The sequence below is a fragment of the Acanthopagrus latus genome, chromosome 4 (assembly GCF_904848185.1).
Source record: "Acanthopagrus latus isolate v.2019 chromosome 4, fAcaLat1.1, whole genome shotgun sequence".
Lineage (NCBI taxonomy): Eukaryota > Metazoa > Chordata > Actinopteri > Spariformes > Sparidae > Acanthopagrus > Acanthopagrus latus.
In genome coordinates, this window is record NC_051042.1 from 17,199,301 (window position 1) to 17,215,811 (window position 16,511).

The following is a 16,511-nucleotide window of genomic DNA, read 5'->3' on the forward strand; positions in this document are numbered from 1 at the left end:
TAGTCACTGTTAACACAGAAAACTACAAAAGAGAGGGACACTTTGAATCAAATGTATGGTGTTTTATTTTACAGGTGTCAGTATGAGTCCTGTAATCCAGAATATGAATATCTCCTCTTGAACCCCTTATTACATGTTACAGTTTAATTGAAGATATGAATTGTTCAATCAAAAAGTGCCCTTTCATTTTCAGATTGTTTCAATTGAAGGATCATTTCAGTATTGAGTATTTAACAAAAAAAATGTCCCTTGATAGTTATAAAGCCAGTTCCAAAAGAAATGGGACATGATTTAAAAATTCAATGAAGTTTAAGAAGTCAAACATATTATATACTGTCTTCATACTGTTTTCACTGTGTTTATGTCAGAGCGAGTTAGCAAACTATCATAATTTGCTTATCATGTTTTGTTTATGTGTCAAGCAGCATCCCAACTTTTCTGGAATCCTGTTTATATTGGGACCATTTCTCTACACTATACATGTACCTTCTGATGACGGCAGCATTGTGTTTGCATTGATCCTTTACACCTTCAGCACTGAAACCAAAAACAAAGAACCTGACCAATGGACATATCACATCATGTGATCAACCTGTGTTATCACACAGCAGAACAATCTTTTTCAAGGAAAACTTCAGCCTGACACGTGTCTGTGTGAGCACACATGCGAGCACACCTGCGCCATGTAAGCTGTTAACACCCAAACTCTGCAGTCAGCAGATCAGTGGGAACCCTCATCATCATTATCATCCTATTAGCACGGGCTGCCCATTACAAATACAACAGACTGTACATTTTAGAAGTGCTTTTAAAACAGCTTTATGATAGAATACTTTTGGTTCTGTTCATATTAATTATATACATCTTGAGCTCATCAAATACTCTTGAGACCGAAAAATAAAATTTGGAATGAGATTTTATTTAGAAATAGTTTGTCGTCACATTATAATAACATGTTCTGCAGCATGTCTTTAATCCCACATCCACCTCAAAAATCTCCTGTGTTCCCTCCGACATTCACTAAATGATCCTTATATATGTAGGGATGAGAGGAGGAGACAGACAAAAGTTTGTTAGCATGGATCAGGCTTCATAACAATAAATACATGTATAGATTAGATTATTTCTTTGTTATGGTGAAACCTGCAATGTAGAGGACAAAGAACTCCATGAATCACTCAGCTAAGCATGACAACATCATCTTAATAAAAGCAACACACAGCGCGGAGATTCACAACTGGGCCTATACTGTTGGGTTAAGTTTTGTTTAAAGGCTGTTAGATAATCATCATTATTGATCTGCACGTGATCCTGACGGGTGAGTTGGGATATACGAGGACCTCCTTCCTGTTCTGTTTCTCATTTCACTGCTTTGAGGTAGAAGATGACTTTCCCCTCGTAGGGGTCGTGGATGTTTTGGTAGCTGATCTTGTCGGAGACCACTCTGCACTGGATCTTGGCGGACATTTCTCCGACCAGGCTGAACCGAACAGCCACCAGCGGGTTGACGTAGGTAGGCTGGGAAAAAAAGGAGAAAGAAGTCAATGTAGACTGGTGGTTACTTGATTTTTGTTAATAAACTTAAAGGAATAGTTTGTCTTTTGGGAAGTAAACACATATGCTTTTATGCTGAGAGAGGGGAAAGAGCTAGCCTGACTCTGCCCCGAGGCAACGAAATCCTTCAGTGGCACCTTTTATATTTGGTTTACTCAAAGCAAAAACGTACTTTATTCACATCAAGTGTCCAGTGTTTGTAAGCTTGACGCCACTGGATAGCTTTTAGGATGTCTCTTGTGACAAAACCCGGTTTCTTTAATGAGACTTCTGGACAATTCCAGCTGTTTTTGTGGCTGCTTTTGCTACCTGTAACCAAATTGTTTTTGTGCCTAACTATAACCAGAGCATAAGCACAGTGTTGTCGCAACATAAAAATAGAAAATCTAACCTAAAGAAACATGAAGTTGCAACATAAACAAATGTAATGTTTCAACATATCCGTGGTTTGCAGAAAATGTACATTGCTAACATTAATTTTGGCGATAAGGTTGTATGGGCAGATTCTGTTTCCTTCAGACAGACAGGCAAGGTAATTTCCGCTTCATTCCAGTCTGAACTGAGCAAATCCCCTGCTGGTTGTTAATACATGTTTTCCAAACACAGATACCACATAAGTATCAATCTTTATCACCTCACCCTGAGGAGGAGAGCAAATTAATGTATATTCAAATTCCAAAAAAATGTATTTAGGGATATGCACCCCATGACAACAGTTGAAAATGTATTAATTTTTAATGCAATTTATTTTCTTGCTCACCTGTGCCAGTCTTCCGTAGTAAGGGAAGTAAGACAGATCCATCGCTCCTCTGTTAGGAAAATACTCGATTTTGTCCACATTGGCTTGTCCGCTCTGAGCACACACACATACACAGGCACAGATTTTCATCATATTTAAAGGCACATTCCACCAATTTCACTCTAAAGATCAGATTTCTCGTCACAATTACTACTCAGCCGGAGAAAATAGTTGTAAAGTCTCATGTTAGCCTGGAGGGGCATTGTTAAACGTGAGAAAATAATCTTTTGTCTGTTTTACATGCTGGTGTTGCCGAGTTTGAAATGACATGGATGTTTAACAGGCAAGGAGGGCCTAATAAAAAAGAGTTGCATTGTGGGAAATGTAGGATCCAGAGTCAAAAAACAGGCAAATCCGGCATACTGGACCTTTAGTACGTGCTATTAAAACTGGCTAACGCTCACCAATACAGTGCAGTTGACGTATGGGGGAAGGTCAGTTTTATTAGAAGGCAAGAAGCTGATGATCTGCAGAGACAAAACAGCACATCGATCATTCGACACAATTGTGATGCAATTTGTTGTTTTTATGGGCTGCACTATTTGAGATATTGTGAGTTAAACGTACTCTGTTCATCTTAATGATGACACAAGGCATGGAGCAGTTGTAGCCAAAGGTCGGGTCCTCGAGTCCAGAGCAAGCTCCCAGCATGCTTTGCGTGAAGGGACAGGCCCACTTGGTGTGGTTAGGGGCGGAGAAGGTGTTCTGGATGAAGTACTTCCCCTTGGTGCAGTTGTAGTGGTTACATTCAAGCTGCTTGGAGTCATTGTAGGCTGAAGGAGAGAGACAGAGCACAAGATTTAGATGTTTTGAAGATTGTTAAATATTATTATAAGATGGTGATGTAAATACTCACGCTTCAGGAACCCATGGAGGATGTTGGACATCTGCATCCAGCTGGCCTTGTCTGATGAGTTGTACCTGATTTCAACATCCTCCTCTCCATAAGTGTCCGGCCACACCATCACCCCTGGAGCAGACAACAAACATAGAACGTGTTACGAGCTACTGAGGTTTAATTCAAATTTGTCACCGTCCTTGTCACAGTTACTGATGTGTTACCCGGCGATTGCAACCGATCTTGATAGTCAGGGGCGTATGGATCCAAGGTGTACATGAGGGTCCAGATGGCCAGACAGAAGAGGGCTGTCATCACCACGTAGAAGGCCACATAATACAGACTGATGTACACTGTGAAGGAGAGGCACAGGTTTTTATTGATACACACAGACAAAGGTGTGATGTTTATGGCAGCATCACCTCTCTGTGTCCCATCTGATGTTGTACAAAACTGTTTCTGATCGTTTTCAGTGATACAGAGGAGAGTTTGGAGAGTGTGCGTCGACACTGGCAGAGGTCAAGGTGTCCTCTGTTGATATGAGCTTAATCTGATTGTAAAATCAAACCCAAAGCTTTTCACGACAGCAGGCTTATCTCACTCTGTGCACATGCTGCAAACACACATCTCACTGTGTGATAACCAAAGGGCAGAAGAAAGCACACAGAAATGTACACAGTTTGTGGTATATCATGTAGTAACTAAGAAGATTTACTACATTTATTTCCAGTTGTAGAAACCTTACAGATTATGGATACGATTGCAGGTTTATATTTCTCACAAATCTTCACATCTGGCTGAATGTGTTACATAAACACACAACTTTCAAATTATTATCTCTGCACATTGCAAAAAAAAACTTTAGATGTTGAATCTGTACAGTCTTTTGTCACTATTTTGCAAAGTTAATTGTTTTTTAATTTTGTGTATATTAACCTCCACAACAGAGGTTCTATTTTACCCTGTGTCGGTTTGTTGGATTACACAAAAAATACTGAACGGATTGGTCACATTTTGTTAATCTTCTTAGGGAATAATGCAGAGAACTTGATGAAGATATCTCGTGTATTTATGCTGCTGGTATCTATTAGTGAGAACATTTTCAATGTGGGTAAATGGGGCTGTTGGGCCATTGCGGAGGTACGCCCTCTTCTTAGTGTGGCTCTAGTTTTATTACACATTTTTCTTTTTGGGGGGGATGCACTTTTTTTAATTACTCACTATGGTTATTGTGATCCACCAAAATGCAAATTCCTGGTATTGTATGTGTAAACCTACAAAGCAATAGCCCAGTTTCTAATTCAAATATATGAAGATCTTATAAAACATAAAGTACAGTTACAGATTATACTACCAGTGTGTTCAAACCCCTGAGAACTAGCCACTGATTCGAATAGTTAATCTGGTTGTGATCCATGACTCCTCCATTGTGCCTCTTTGAGACGTTTGTTTGAATATTACATAAAGACTAGATAATTTAAAGGTCATTGTCAGTTGTTCAATATGGACATAATAATATAAACCAGACAGACAAAGTTCACGATATTTGATTTTGTGGACATGAATTGATCTAAAAGTCTCTTCTTGTCTTTGAAGTGGTCATTAAACAAAAGTTGTTTCTCAGTCTCGGTGAATGAACGACACTCATCATGTTATTTCCTTAGCAGTGCTGTAACTATGGTGTTACCAATAAATGACAGATCATTTTTTGGGTAAATCTTTTATTTTTTCATATTTATTTCATTCCTACCCCATTTCTCTGGCGTCCTCCCCATTAACGTCCCTTGGTCTGAGTTCCAGACAAAATGGCCAAAGTCTTCACATCGCTGCCCGCAGGTCCTCTTCTCCTTCAAGGCGGCCATGATGATGCTCTGTGCTGACCAGGATCCACAGCAGACCTTCTCTTTCTTTAACTTCTCTTCTTCTCCCTCACCAAACGTACAAACTGTAATATGTGTTTTACCCTCTCTCCTGTCCCTCCCCGAAAATTTAGAGGCACTTTCTGGTTTGTGCTATTGTCTCGTCCCCTGTTGCATTCTCTGTCACAATAAAAGCTAAAAGTCACTCCCTGGACGTCGCTCCAGAGTGTGATGTATGCGTTATCTCATATTCACTATTTATAAGACCAAGATAAGGTGGGCAAGCCGGAAGGTGGTGAAGCTGAGGTGGGCCAACGTAAGAAACGGGTAGGAGATGACGTCCTTTCACTCCTTGGAGGAACCTCAGGATCACCTTGAACAATCAGGCCGGTTGGTTGCTAATAACAACAATCAAGCTGAAAGACTGGACGTGATTTACTGTGATTACCTGCCAAAGAGCCAATTTGGTGCTTGAACAAAAAACCTCGAACCTGTGAAAAAAAAAGATTCAGAGCCAAAGGTGAAATCTAGAAATTGGTCATTGAAAAACAAAATGTATTCAATTCAGAGTGATTAACTCCCATCAGGCACCAGCTGGGAATTACAGTAGCTCAGTCTGTAGGGCCTTGGCTTGGGAAATGAAGGTTGGCCTGCACTGAACCCCCAACTTCTGAGGGTACTTGATATGTGGCAGACCATGAATGCAGGTGTACTGGTTGGTGTTTGTGCATGTTGTGGGGAACATGCACACATATGCTTCCAGCATAGTTAAACACTTAAACTCACCTCACCATTTTAAAGAGAATGATCAGAGGTAAACATAAGCAAGAATACATTTCTCTTTCTGGTGGACGATTGTAGAGAAAGAAAACTTTTGAACTAAGCAAAGCAAGACCCAAAGCATTGTGTTGAACTGTGAACGCTTGTGTATTACTCTCTCCTCTCTGCATTCCTGTCATTACCAGCCCACCACATATCCAACTACGTGGATCCCTCGTTCCCCTCTCTACATTTAATCTCCATTTTCCACCTCTCTCCTCTTTTTTCATGTTTCCTGAGTCTTTTGTTGTCCGCGCCCCTCTCTCCTCTTCTACGGTGCGCACAGGGGTTAGCGCAGGATAAAGCCTCACGGAGTGGATAAATCCCTTTGGAGGAAGGTGATGAGTCAGGTAGATCTGCATGTGTGTCTTCATGTGTGTGAGGGGAAGAGGAGGGAGGGTGTGGCTGTCTGCAGCGGGCAGACGGACAGGTGTACGGTCACCTCTGCTTCTGAAGAGCTGGAGGAAGAAGACATTCACACCACATCCCGTTCTTATCTGGGAGCTAGATATAAATCTTCTGCTTCTTCCTGCTATCTGTTCATCCCTACTGTCTGCTCTCGAGGTTCACTTTCTCTTTGTAACTTGTACTAAATCTCACACACTTCTCCCTCCCTCCCCCTCACTCTTTGACTGTCACCATGGATATTGGTGGCCTGACGACAGTGGTGGCCAACTCTGCCTACATCTCGGCCCGCGGCAGCCTCGACGGCACTGCCAACCCTGCATCCAACCGGGACAAGAAGTACCACTGTCGCCTCAAGCTGCCTCACATCACAGTGTGCGAAGGCCTGCGGGAGACCTTAGACCTGGGCTTCCAGACGGTCTGCGTGGAGCAGCCCATCGGCAAACGTCTCTTCCAGGAGTTCCTCGACGCCAACAATGAGTACAAAGGCCCCTGCCGCCTGTGGAAGGATATCGAGGAGTACAACATGGCCGAGGATGAAGATCGAGTCAAGAAAGCGAGCAAGATCTTGTCCCGGTACATGGAGCCTGGTGCCAAGTACTTCTGCCCCTTCCTCCCGGAAAATGGCATCACAAAGGTCAAAGAGAAACACCAGGAGCCTGGGGACGATCTTTTCAGCGAGACCATGGACAGTGTGATGGACTTTCTCAAAGAAGTGCCCTACACTTTCTTCCTGGAGAGCATGTATCTGAAAAGGTTTCTGCAGTGGAAGTGGTTGGAGATGCAGCCCATGGGAGAGGACTGGTTTCTGGATTTCCGTGTGTTGGGGAAAGGGGGTTTCGGGGAAGTGTCGGCCTGTCAGATGAAGGCCACGGGGAAACTCTACGCATGCAAAAAGCTCAACAAGAAGAGGCTGAAGAAGAGAAAAGGCTACGAGGTAAGGGGTCCGACCGTATCGTCCTTTCTTATCCGAGAGGGCGAATTCTGCAACAAGTGAGCAGTGGTTGAAGTTTGGGCACACGAGTCGTGGTCTAGTTTGTATCTACGTAATCCTCTCCCATAAACAACAGTCGGTAACTAGATGGAGTCTTGTTGGGCACCTTAGGCTTATATGATTAGTGCCCTCAGCATTAGAACATTCTGATCTCCTTACAAAGCGCCAATCCTGCCCTGTTTATAAATGGAGTGGCTCTGGAGCGGATTTCTTAATCTTCTCCTCAGCACCCAAAACAAAGACAATAACATAAGTATCTTCAGTAACTTCACTTTCCATTCCTTTCAAAATATTGCCAAAATTACGCAGTTTTCCTTTATTTATTGTGGGCTGACAGATTGAACATAAGGTGTGACAGTATGATAGAGTAATAGTAGTGTTTATTATCTCTGTATAGGTGTAACTGTTGGCTATGGGAGAAACAAGCTTTGTTTAGATGCAGTGGTATATAGATTTGACACACAAGACATTTTTCTTAAGATTTACCATACCATTTTTCAAAGTGTAATTGATGGGGCGTTGGTAGAGCTTGAATCTGAAATATATGAGTCTTCAGTGCAGTGGCTGCATGTCATCCACTTCCCTCTCATCTATTCCTCCCTCCCAGCTGTTCTGTCCAAACAGCCATGAAAAAGGCCAAAACAAAAAAAAAAAATAACATGAAAAAAAAGCTAAACTGGTTGAGAGGAAAGAATTACAATTAGATGCTATCAAATGCTGTGAATTGAAAACTGTCTTCCCTGAACAAAATTCATGAATGAAAAGTTGTTGAAGTCACATAATACATTGTACGCTACACCTGTTTTAATGCAAAAGACTTCATTAGCAAGAAAATGAAGAGTTAATTAAAAAGAAATCCGACCTCTCTTTGAGAACCTGGAGCATTTCGCCATCTTTGTACGACATGACTCCCAGGCTATTTTAATAATGGCAGCCCAGGTGAAGCCCAGCCAGAGAATTAGTGGCCCTGAGCTATAAAACTACGTACCAGACCCAGAAGATGAGGCCAATGAGAAGTACACACGCCGAAAAAGTTTCCAGCTTTTGCATTTATTTTCTGATGTTTCTCCTGCTGGCTCTGACGATGAGTTCCCAGCAGTTCCCTTTTCATGGCTTGGGGAAAGTTATACGATTATAAAAAGATTATATTATATTATGTTCTAAAAAGATTCCATTGATCAAAAATTCTTAATAGAAAGAGTCCACATTGACCTTGTTTGCAGGTCGAGGTGTCATGTCGACAGTTTTACCGATTTCTCTTTTAGTATTGTGCTCTATAGGACATTTTTTCGCTGCAATAACACAAGTAGCCACTGGGCAAAACTGGCAGCAGTGCTGTTACAAATCTACAAATCTACAAAAGTTCAACATACTGTACACAGCTTCTCTAATGTTATCCGAGCTTTCTATAGTAACTATAATGTCGTCCTCACCTGCTGCCTCTTCCTGTCCTGTAGGGGGCGATGGTGGAGAAGAGGATCCTGGCTCGAGTTCACAGCAGGTTCATCGTGTCTTTGGCGTACGCCTTCCAGTCGAAAACAGAGCTGTGTCTGGTCATGACCATCATGAACGGAGGAGACCTGAGGTTAGATGTCATTCATTGCCAATCACTGACATGCTGACTGCAACATCTCCATATTTTAGTCTCTCCCTTTGACCCTACATCCTCTGTTCCCATCCTCTTTTGTCTTAATCGTTTTGCCTGAATGTCTTGAACCACCACCAGGTATCACATTTATAACGTGGATGAGAACAACCCGGGGTTCGACGAGCCGCGGGCCTGTTACTACGCGGCTCAGATCATCCAGGGCATGGAGCACCTCCACCAGAAGAGGATAGTCTACAGAGACCTCAAACCGGAGAACGTGCTGCTGGATAACCAAGGTCAGACAGAGAAAGATGCAGTCGTCTCGTGTTTGAAGTAAAGCCTGGAGTTATTTTTTGAGACTTAAGTTTTCTCACAGTTGTTGTCCTCTTTGTAAGTCACCACATGACTACAAAATAGATGATAACCTCCGTCAAAGAGTGAGGAAGGAAGTCAGTGAACGTAACTAAAGATAACGCGTTTAAAAGTTCAGCTTTCATTAGCAGTTATTGGTGTTTAACACTGAAGACAGCAACACCCATAACCCCAGAGAGCTAACGTCTTTTGTTTTGTGATTAAGATCCCTAGAGGAAGAAATTACATGTTGCCCATTTGGTTCAACAACAGTCTAACATTTTAGGAAATTTGCTTTTTCACTTTCTTGCCAAGAGGGTCATGGTTAGACTGATGTCATTCTCATGTCTGTCTGTTGAACATGTCTGAACCAGGGGAAGGCTAGCTAAATTTACCGTTAGCATAAACAATTCAAGTGGGAGAAACAGCTAAACGTTAGCTTGTAGACTCTGTCCACAGGTAACAAAATCTCCATATAGCAACTCAAAACCTCACTGACTAACATTATAATCCTGTACAAATTAATGTGTGCGAAAAAATAAAGGTGTAAAAATGATAAATTGTGGGTTTACTTCATGTTTAACGTACTGTACAGAAATGAGTATTGTCATTCTTCTCATCAATCAGTTGGTGTGAAACGCATAAGAATGTATTTCTCAAATGTCAAACTATTCCTTAAAACAAATCCCCATCTAATAGTAAACACTAAAATATGCAAGTTTGTGCTTTAACTTTATTGAAATTCACCTTGACTTTAAAAGTATGTCCCAGTCACACTCACACACACACACACACACTCAATCACATACATGCTGGTCTGTACAAACACTGAACAGCCGACAGCGACAGTGCACACTGTGTCTCACTTCCAACACAAGGACGTCTTTCAGTTATCGTGCTGCTGCAGGTTAACGAGTGACAGACGCAGCGTGCAGGTCAACATTCATATCTGTGACGTGCACGGCTCTTGACTTTACTCTGTGTTTGCTCTCACAGGTAACGTCCGTATCTCTGACCTTGGCCTGGCTGTGGAGCTGGCTGATGATCAGTTCAAGATCAAGGGCTACGCTGGGACTCCAGGTACAGTCGAGACAACAGCCACTAACTAATACTGACCTTAACAGGTTGTAGCTGCTCCTACAGCAGGTATCTGTGAGCAAAACCCACAGCTCTGCAATATTTATCTCTCTCACGGTATTTCATATTTATTTACTTTGCCTCACGTGATACCACCAACTACATTGTATACCGACAGTACAGCTGCCTTTACCTCTCCAACCAGCGTTACCAGAATGACAGGACTGAAACCAGCGGGGGAAGAAGGACTCAGATCTAATACTTCAAGTGAAACTCTCGCCAAAAAGCAACCAAGGCTTTATTTGTGATTGAATATGAGTCAAACCTTCATGTTAAAGCATAATTACGACGAAAGAGGCACTTTTAAGATTTAGTTTCGTTTTCGGGCAAGCTAATTTTCAGTGGAGTGCATGGGGCACTTTTATGCTAGCATCAAAATCGCTATTTTTAAAACACTTAGAAGGCCCGACACAACATGAAACTTTGCTCATAGCATCACCAGGGTCTCTACACATGAACACGAGCATTGAGAACATTGTTTGTGTACACAGACAGAGTGCTAAATAGAAGGTTTTTGAACAACTCAGCGTAGGAGGAGCTGAATCTCCAGCATGCCGCCGTCATGGCAAACAAAAAGTGTCGATCCCCGCGTGCGACCTAACAGGAAGGACGTCCACCATTACTCTCTTACTCTCCACTGAAAATGACCTTTCCCGAAAACAAAACTACAGTAAATCTAAAAAGTGCCTCTTTTGTCATAATTATGCTTTAACACGGAGGTTTGACTCCTATTCAATCACGAATAAAGCTGCTTTTTGGCGAGTTTCACTTTTAGCAACACGTGGAAATACCACAGTGTAAAAAGTCATTCATTCAAATCTTTATTAATTAACATTATCTGTTTTAAGCACTAAAATACTTAATTAAATACCAAAAGTAAAATAAATCATTATGAACAGTGGCCCATTTCATAATATATGTTATTAATAACTAATAATTATGTAATATGCATTAATTTGACGCTGAAGGTTTGAAAGATGGGGGCTTCAATATTTGACGTACTTAATCTGCTGTCATGGTTCTGTCTTGTCGCGTCTTGTGTTTTGATTTCCACGCCCTCTTGTGTCCTTTCAGTGTCCTCCGTGTTCTTCCCTGTTTTCCCTTCCCTCTTGTTGCGTGTTTGTCTCCCTCTGTCTGTCTGTTTTGTTTCCCCAGTATTTCCTCCTCTGTGCCACCCCCTCGTTATCTCACCTGCTGTTCCACCTCACCTGTTCCTCATCTCCTCGTTAGTGTCTGTGTATGTAGTTTCTGCCTTCAGTCTTGTCTGTATCTGTTTGTTGTTGGTGTGTGAGTTGTGTATTCCCCCCCCTCGCCGAGTTCATTGTGTTTCCAGTCTCCCATTTTGCTATGTTTTTTTTTGTTTGTTTGTTTGTTTTTTTTAATGTTTGATTTGAACTTTGCCTTATTTCGTTTGCCCTTTGTTTTGCTGTTTTAGCCGCTGCTTTGGTTTTTGGTCCTTGGGCTCTTTTTGTTTGTATCCTTGGTTTTTGTTTTTCTCAGCTTTTGTTATATAAAGCTCATCTGTCATTCCTCCTGGTTCTGCCTCCAGTGAGTCTGCATTTGGGTTCACCTTTTAGTTTTTTCCCCTTTTAAAACCTTGATACCTGCTATGTTTGTGAATTTCCCCCAAGGGATCAATCAAGTCTTACTTAATAAACACATCTCACATTCTTTATGTTTTGTATTAATAATCTGAACATGCAAAGTGACCAGACAGGTTACAAATAAACATAGTGGAGTATAAAAGTGTAATATTTAATTGTGGAATGTACTGGGGTAGAGGAAAACTGAAATACTCAAGTTAAGTACAAGTACCTAAAAACACATACTCACACTTCACCTCATTATGCAGAATGAGTGTGTTCAATTATTCATACAGTAACATTTTAATGGCATTTTACTGATGTAACCAACAGGGCCGCAGCTGCCATCAAGGACAGCGAGGTCATCTGTAATATTTGGATGTCTGATGATAAACACGTATTACACATGTTTTGAGTCACACAGCAGTTGGGCCATGATGGAGGGAGACAGAATATATGTACAGAAATGTTGTAACACAATATTGTACCTTTGGTTGGTGGCTTGTCGTGTGAGGTCGCACTTGAGCGACTCCTGTTCCTTAAATATTTAGTTTTTTTAGTTGTATAATTTGTTAAACATGTACAAACTCTATCTGCAGAGTGACCACTGCAACTATGAATATGTTTCTAGAAGTTTGAACAAGTAAAATAAAATTTAAAAAAGTCTCAGTATAAAGTTGCACAGAATTAGTCAGGTAACAGCTGCGGTGCTTCAGTAAATGTGTGTTTCAGAGGCAGCAGCTGCACTGGAAGCTGCTCCTCCACTGCTGGTGGAGTGAAATCTGGTAACTCCTCTGGATTTTTGTTTTTAAGATTAAAACATTTGTACAGATTTACTTACTCAAGGTTTTTTTTTTTTTTTTTAGATCTTTTTAGCAGTTTGAATTAGAAATAGATAATTTAGTGTTTTTCAAATGTCCTCTCTCTAACTGAAACGTCATGACCTTCAGGTTTCATGGCTCCGGAGCTGCTGAAAGGAGAGGAGTACGACTACTCTGTGGATTATTTCACTTTGGGGGTCACTCTGTATGAATTCATGGCGGCCAAAGGACCTTTCAGGAGCCGAGGAGAGAAGGTAAACATGCTTTGTGCGACCTTTTTCCTGCTCTTCAATCATGTACTTGGAGATGTTTTCACTTGTTTGTGCTGCTCCATCTTCATCATCAACCCTCTTTAACTCACCCTGTGGTGACAGCGACAGCCTTATTTTAAGATTTGATGGCTCAACTTTGCCCTCCTGTGGCCTGATGCTGACACTGCTGTTAAATAAGAAACCCTGACTGCTCAATTAACCAGTGAACAAGAGCTCATATAATGTTTTTGGACTTAACTTTATTGCGAAGGTATAGTATGCCATGCATGTACATGAATATACTTTACTGTAGATACTTATATACATATGCTACAGGTGATTTACAGTAATAATGTGCAGCACACAATATCCAGACAACAGTTCATGTACATTAACCTCAGCACACGGCTGATGAATAATAAATAGCTGTGCAGGTAAATGTCTGAATTAGTTATCTACAGACTTTAAACTGGTTTGGACCTGTGTGCAGGGTTTTAAATGAGAGGTTCAACTTCTTCTCTACTGCTCTATGTGTCGTTTCCAGGTGGAGAACAAGGTGGTGAAGAAGCGGATCCTGAATGACCCCGTATCGTATCCAGAGAAGTTCAGTGAGAAGGCCCGGTCCATCTGCGAGGGTCTGCTCGTCAAAGAGGTCGACAAAAGGCTCGGCTTCAGGAACGGATCGTGTGACGAGCTCCGGGAACACCCCTTCTTCAGCGAGATCAACTGGAGGAAACTGAACGCAGGTGTGTGTCGGACAGAAACAAACGTGGGGTGACAGTTTGCTCATTGTGACCGGTCACTGTTTCATGTGTTTACATCATTATTGCACTAAAACACATATATGTATATGATTTTCAGCTGTTTTAAAAGTTGTTTTTTTTAACAGTTTTTGAATTGTGCTCACTAAGTTTGTTTCTGAAAGTCTGCCAGTGGACTGGAATAGCCTTTATTTTATTGAACCAGCGTTGTTTGTCTTAAAGAGATTTTGTAGTTTAATCGAAGAAAGTCGTGCGCAATTTATAAGCAATTTTTTTTAAATATTTACTCAAGTCTCACATGCTCTGAAAACATTATGTTCTAAATCAGCTGCTTCCTTTTCAAACAGAAAGTTCGAACAGTTTGGGCTTTTTTCACAAGATATTGCTGTATTTTTTTTTTGTTTTGTTTTTATTTTACTAACTAAGTTAAAAAACTAAAAGAGCTTCAGTGAGAGCTGATGGTCCACAGTAAAAAAAACATGATAAAAAGATGTTTTTATTGTTAAAATCTTATTAATTAATAATTAAGATTTAAGTTTAGATTTGAGTAAAAAAAAAAAAAAGAAGTACATATAATTAGTTATTGGTTCTTTGTGTTTATTTCTTCTGTTGTTGCAGGTGGTGCGTTTATGTGTCTAATTCTCAGTTGATAATTGACACCAATCCAGCCATCTTTGTTGTGCTGTAACACATTTACCATCTTGACGAAGGCCCTGTGCTGAAACCTGCTGGCTCAGTAGCAGCACTCTGCCAGTGCCTCAGCTAGCGATGAGCTAATGAGCCAAATATTTCTCAAAGTTGTTTTCTAATCAAGCAAAACACGCAACATCGAGAGTTAGAGGCTGTCTGGAGCATCCCGGCGGCTCACGCTGGGACTCTTGACCACCCTTGTGTGTCTCGCCATGATACGATACAAACAAACAACTTGTGAGATGAGCACACGCCGCTTGACGTCTGCATCTTTCCCGTGTGGTCTCTCCTCAGGGATTCTTCCACCGCCTTTCGTGCCAGACTCCAAGACAGTTTATGCCAAGAACATTGACGACGTCGGGGCCTTCTCCACAGTTAAGGGCGTGCAGGTGGAAAATGAAGACAATGAGTTTTTCGACGAGTTCGCCTCGGGGAACATCTCCATCCCCTGGCAGGAGGAGATGATCGAGATGGGGATCTACGGGGAGCTCACAGTCTGGGGAGCCGACGGAGGTTTACCCAACGACCTGCGGCGGGAGTCCATCCTGGAGCAGCCGCCCAAGTCCTCCACCTGCACGGTGTCGTAGGCGGCCAGGACTGCGTGGAGGATTTTATACAAACTGTTTTCTTATCAGTCAGTTACACTTTTTTTTTTTTTTAAGCACTTTTTTCATACAAGATTTCAGCACAGATTTGTGGTGTGTTTGAAGGGAAATGAGTCTTATTATTGATGATGATGATAAAGTGTCTTTTCTACCTGCAGCTTTAAGCCGCTTTAATAGATAAAGGGACATTTACAGATTTATCTGCATCACAGTTCAATTATTTCATTTTTCAACATCTTCCTTCTCTCTCTTCTCATGTGTTTATATCTCTCAAATACATTTTTCTAGAACAAATGTGTGTGTTTAGGTGACATGACAGACACACACCTGCGCTGCATGTGTTTTTGTTTCCACTTTATGCTTCTCCGATGTGTTTTGCAGCTACAGAAGTGTAAATAAGCTTGTATCCATTGCTGCACAGATGTTTATGAATTTGAAATAAATATTTTTGCCATTAAAACCACCCACTGTGTTTCATGCATGACACGTTATCAAATCCAGTTCATCCACTAAGGCCCACATCAGCATTTATTCTACAGCAGCAACAAAACAGACGTTATATTATTGAAAACATCTGAAATAACTCAGGACAAATTGAAATATTGTGTTGTCAGTGTGGCAGGTTACACACAGGACTTCTTTTAATAACAAATAGTCAAACAAAATGTATCACTGAACAAACTATACTGGCCATCGTGACTTAAGAACGCTACTGTGTGTGATGACTTTTTAATAGATATGAAAGAGTTGATTTGAACATTTAGAGGGCCGTCAACAAGAACTTGCACCTAAACTAGGTTCGGGGTTGGAAAATTACGCTCTTTAGTGATTGATCTGCTGATGATTTTTCTCAATGAATCGCCCAATTTTGTTTGGTCCTACTGCAGTTTTTCTAAAAATCCATTGTGATGTCACATCATGGCTCATCATTTTGTCAACAGTTGATCAACAGTCTGAAAACCTGAACAGCTAAGTTTATAATCATGTAACCAACACAAAAAATACAGGCTGTAAAAGGAGATTGTTGAAAAATAACTTACAGTACATTAATACATTCAAAATTACAGTAAATTAAACCTGAATTATTTTATTTTCTAGCTTCAAACAGTGTTCCGGGACCTTATTTCCATCTGAGAACAGCTTGTTTATTCAGTGATGGGAAAAAAAGACATATTTCTGAGTTTGTATTATTACCTTATTGATATTGTCAATACTGATATCCTGAGTTTGAATTTCCTCTTCAAAACTACAAAGTGCCCCTCTAAGTGAAATATCTGAGAACTTCTCCCACCACTGCAGGAAATCTCTCAAACATCCCAGAGGCCGTCATGAAGCCGGCCGTGTGGCTCGTTTGTTAAGCATGTGGCCGATGGAGGGCGCTGTAAACTGATGACCACATCAGAGCTGCAGCATCATGACCAGTCCCGGGAGGAAAACATGGAAACACATCACAAAC

The 16,511-nt window shown here is 41.1% G+C and overlaps 2 protein-coding genes across 6 annotated transcripts; one reads left to right on the forward strand and one right to left on the reverse strand.

The window, feature by feature from the left end:
- Positions 1–63: 63 nt before the first annotated feature.
- Positions 64–11,888, reverse strand: LOC119017714 (potassium-transporting ATPase subunit beta-like). 5 transcript variants are annotated; one of them, XM_037094622.1, is made up of 9 exons: positions 11,347–11,888; positions 8,702–8,818; positions 5,499–5,541; positions 3,416–3,544; positions 3,210–3,323; positions 2,921–3,126; positions 2,758–2,820; positions 2,315–2,407; positions 64–1,518 (listed from the first exon to the last, which is right to left on the reverse strand). In XM_037094622.1, the coding sequence occupies exons 4-9, from the start codon at positions 3,504–3,506 to the stop codon at positions 1,360–1,362; spliced, it is 726 nt and encodes a 241-aa protein (XP_036950517.1). In that variant the 5' UTR covers positions 3,507–3,544; positions 5,499–5,541; positions 8,702–8,818; positions 11,347–11,888; the 3' UTR covers positions 64–1,359. The 5 variants fall into 5 exon arrangements, with proteins under 5 accessions (XP_036950517.1, XP_036950516.1, XP_036950515.1 ...); XM_037094621.1 differs by lacking the exon at positions 5,499–5,541; XM_037094620.1 differs by lacking the exons at positions 5,499–5,541; positions 8,702–8,818.
- grk1a (G protein-coupled receptor kinase 1 a) lies at positions 6,412–15,518 on the forward strand. The gene is made up of 7 exons (XM_037094618.1): positions 6,412–7,211; positions 8,726–8,853; positions 8,995–9,152; positions 10,204–10,287; positions 12,878–13,002; positions 13,544–13,745; positions 14,745–15,518. The coding sequence occupies exons 1-7, from the start codon at positions 6,510–6,512 to the stop codon at positions 15,035–15,037; spliced, it is 1,692 nt and encodes a 563-aa protein (XP_036950513.1). The 5' UTR covers positions 6,412–6,509; the 3' UTR covers positions 15,038–15,518.
- The last annotated feature ends 993 nt before the right edge of the window (positions 15,519–16,511 follow it).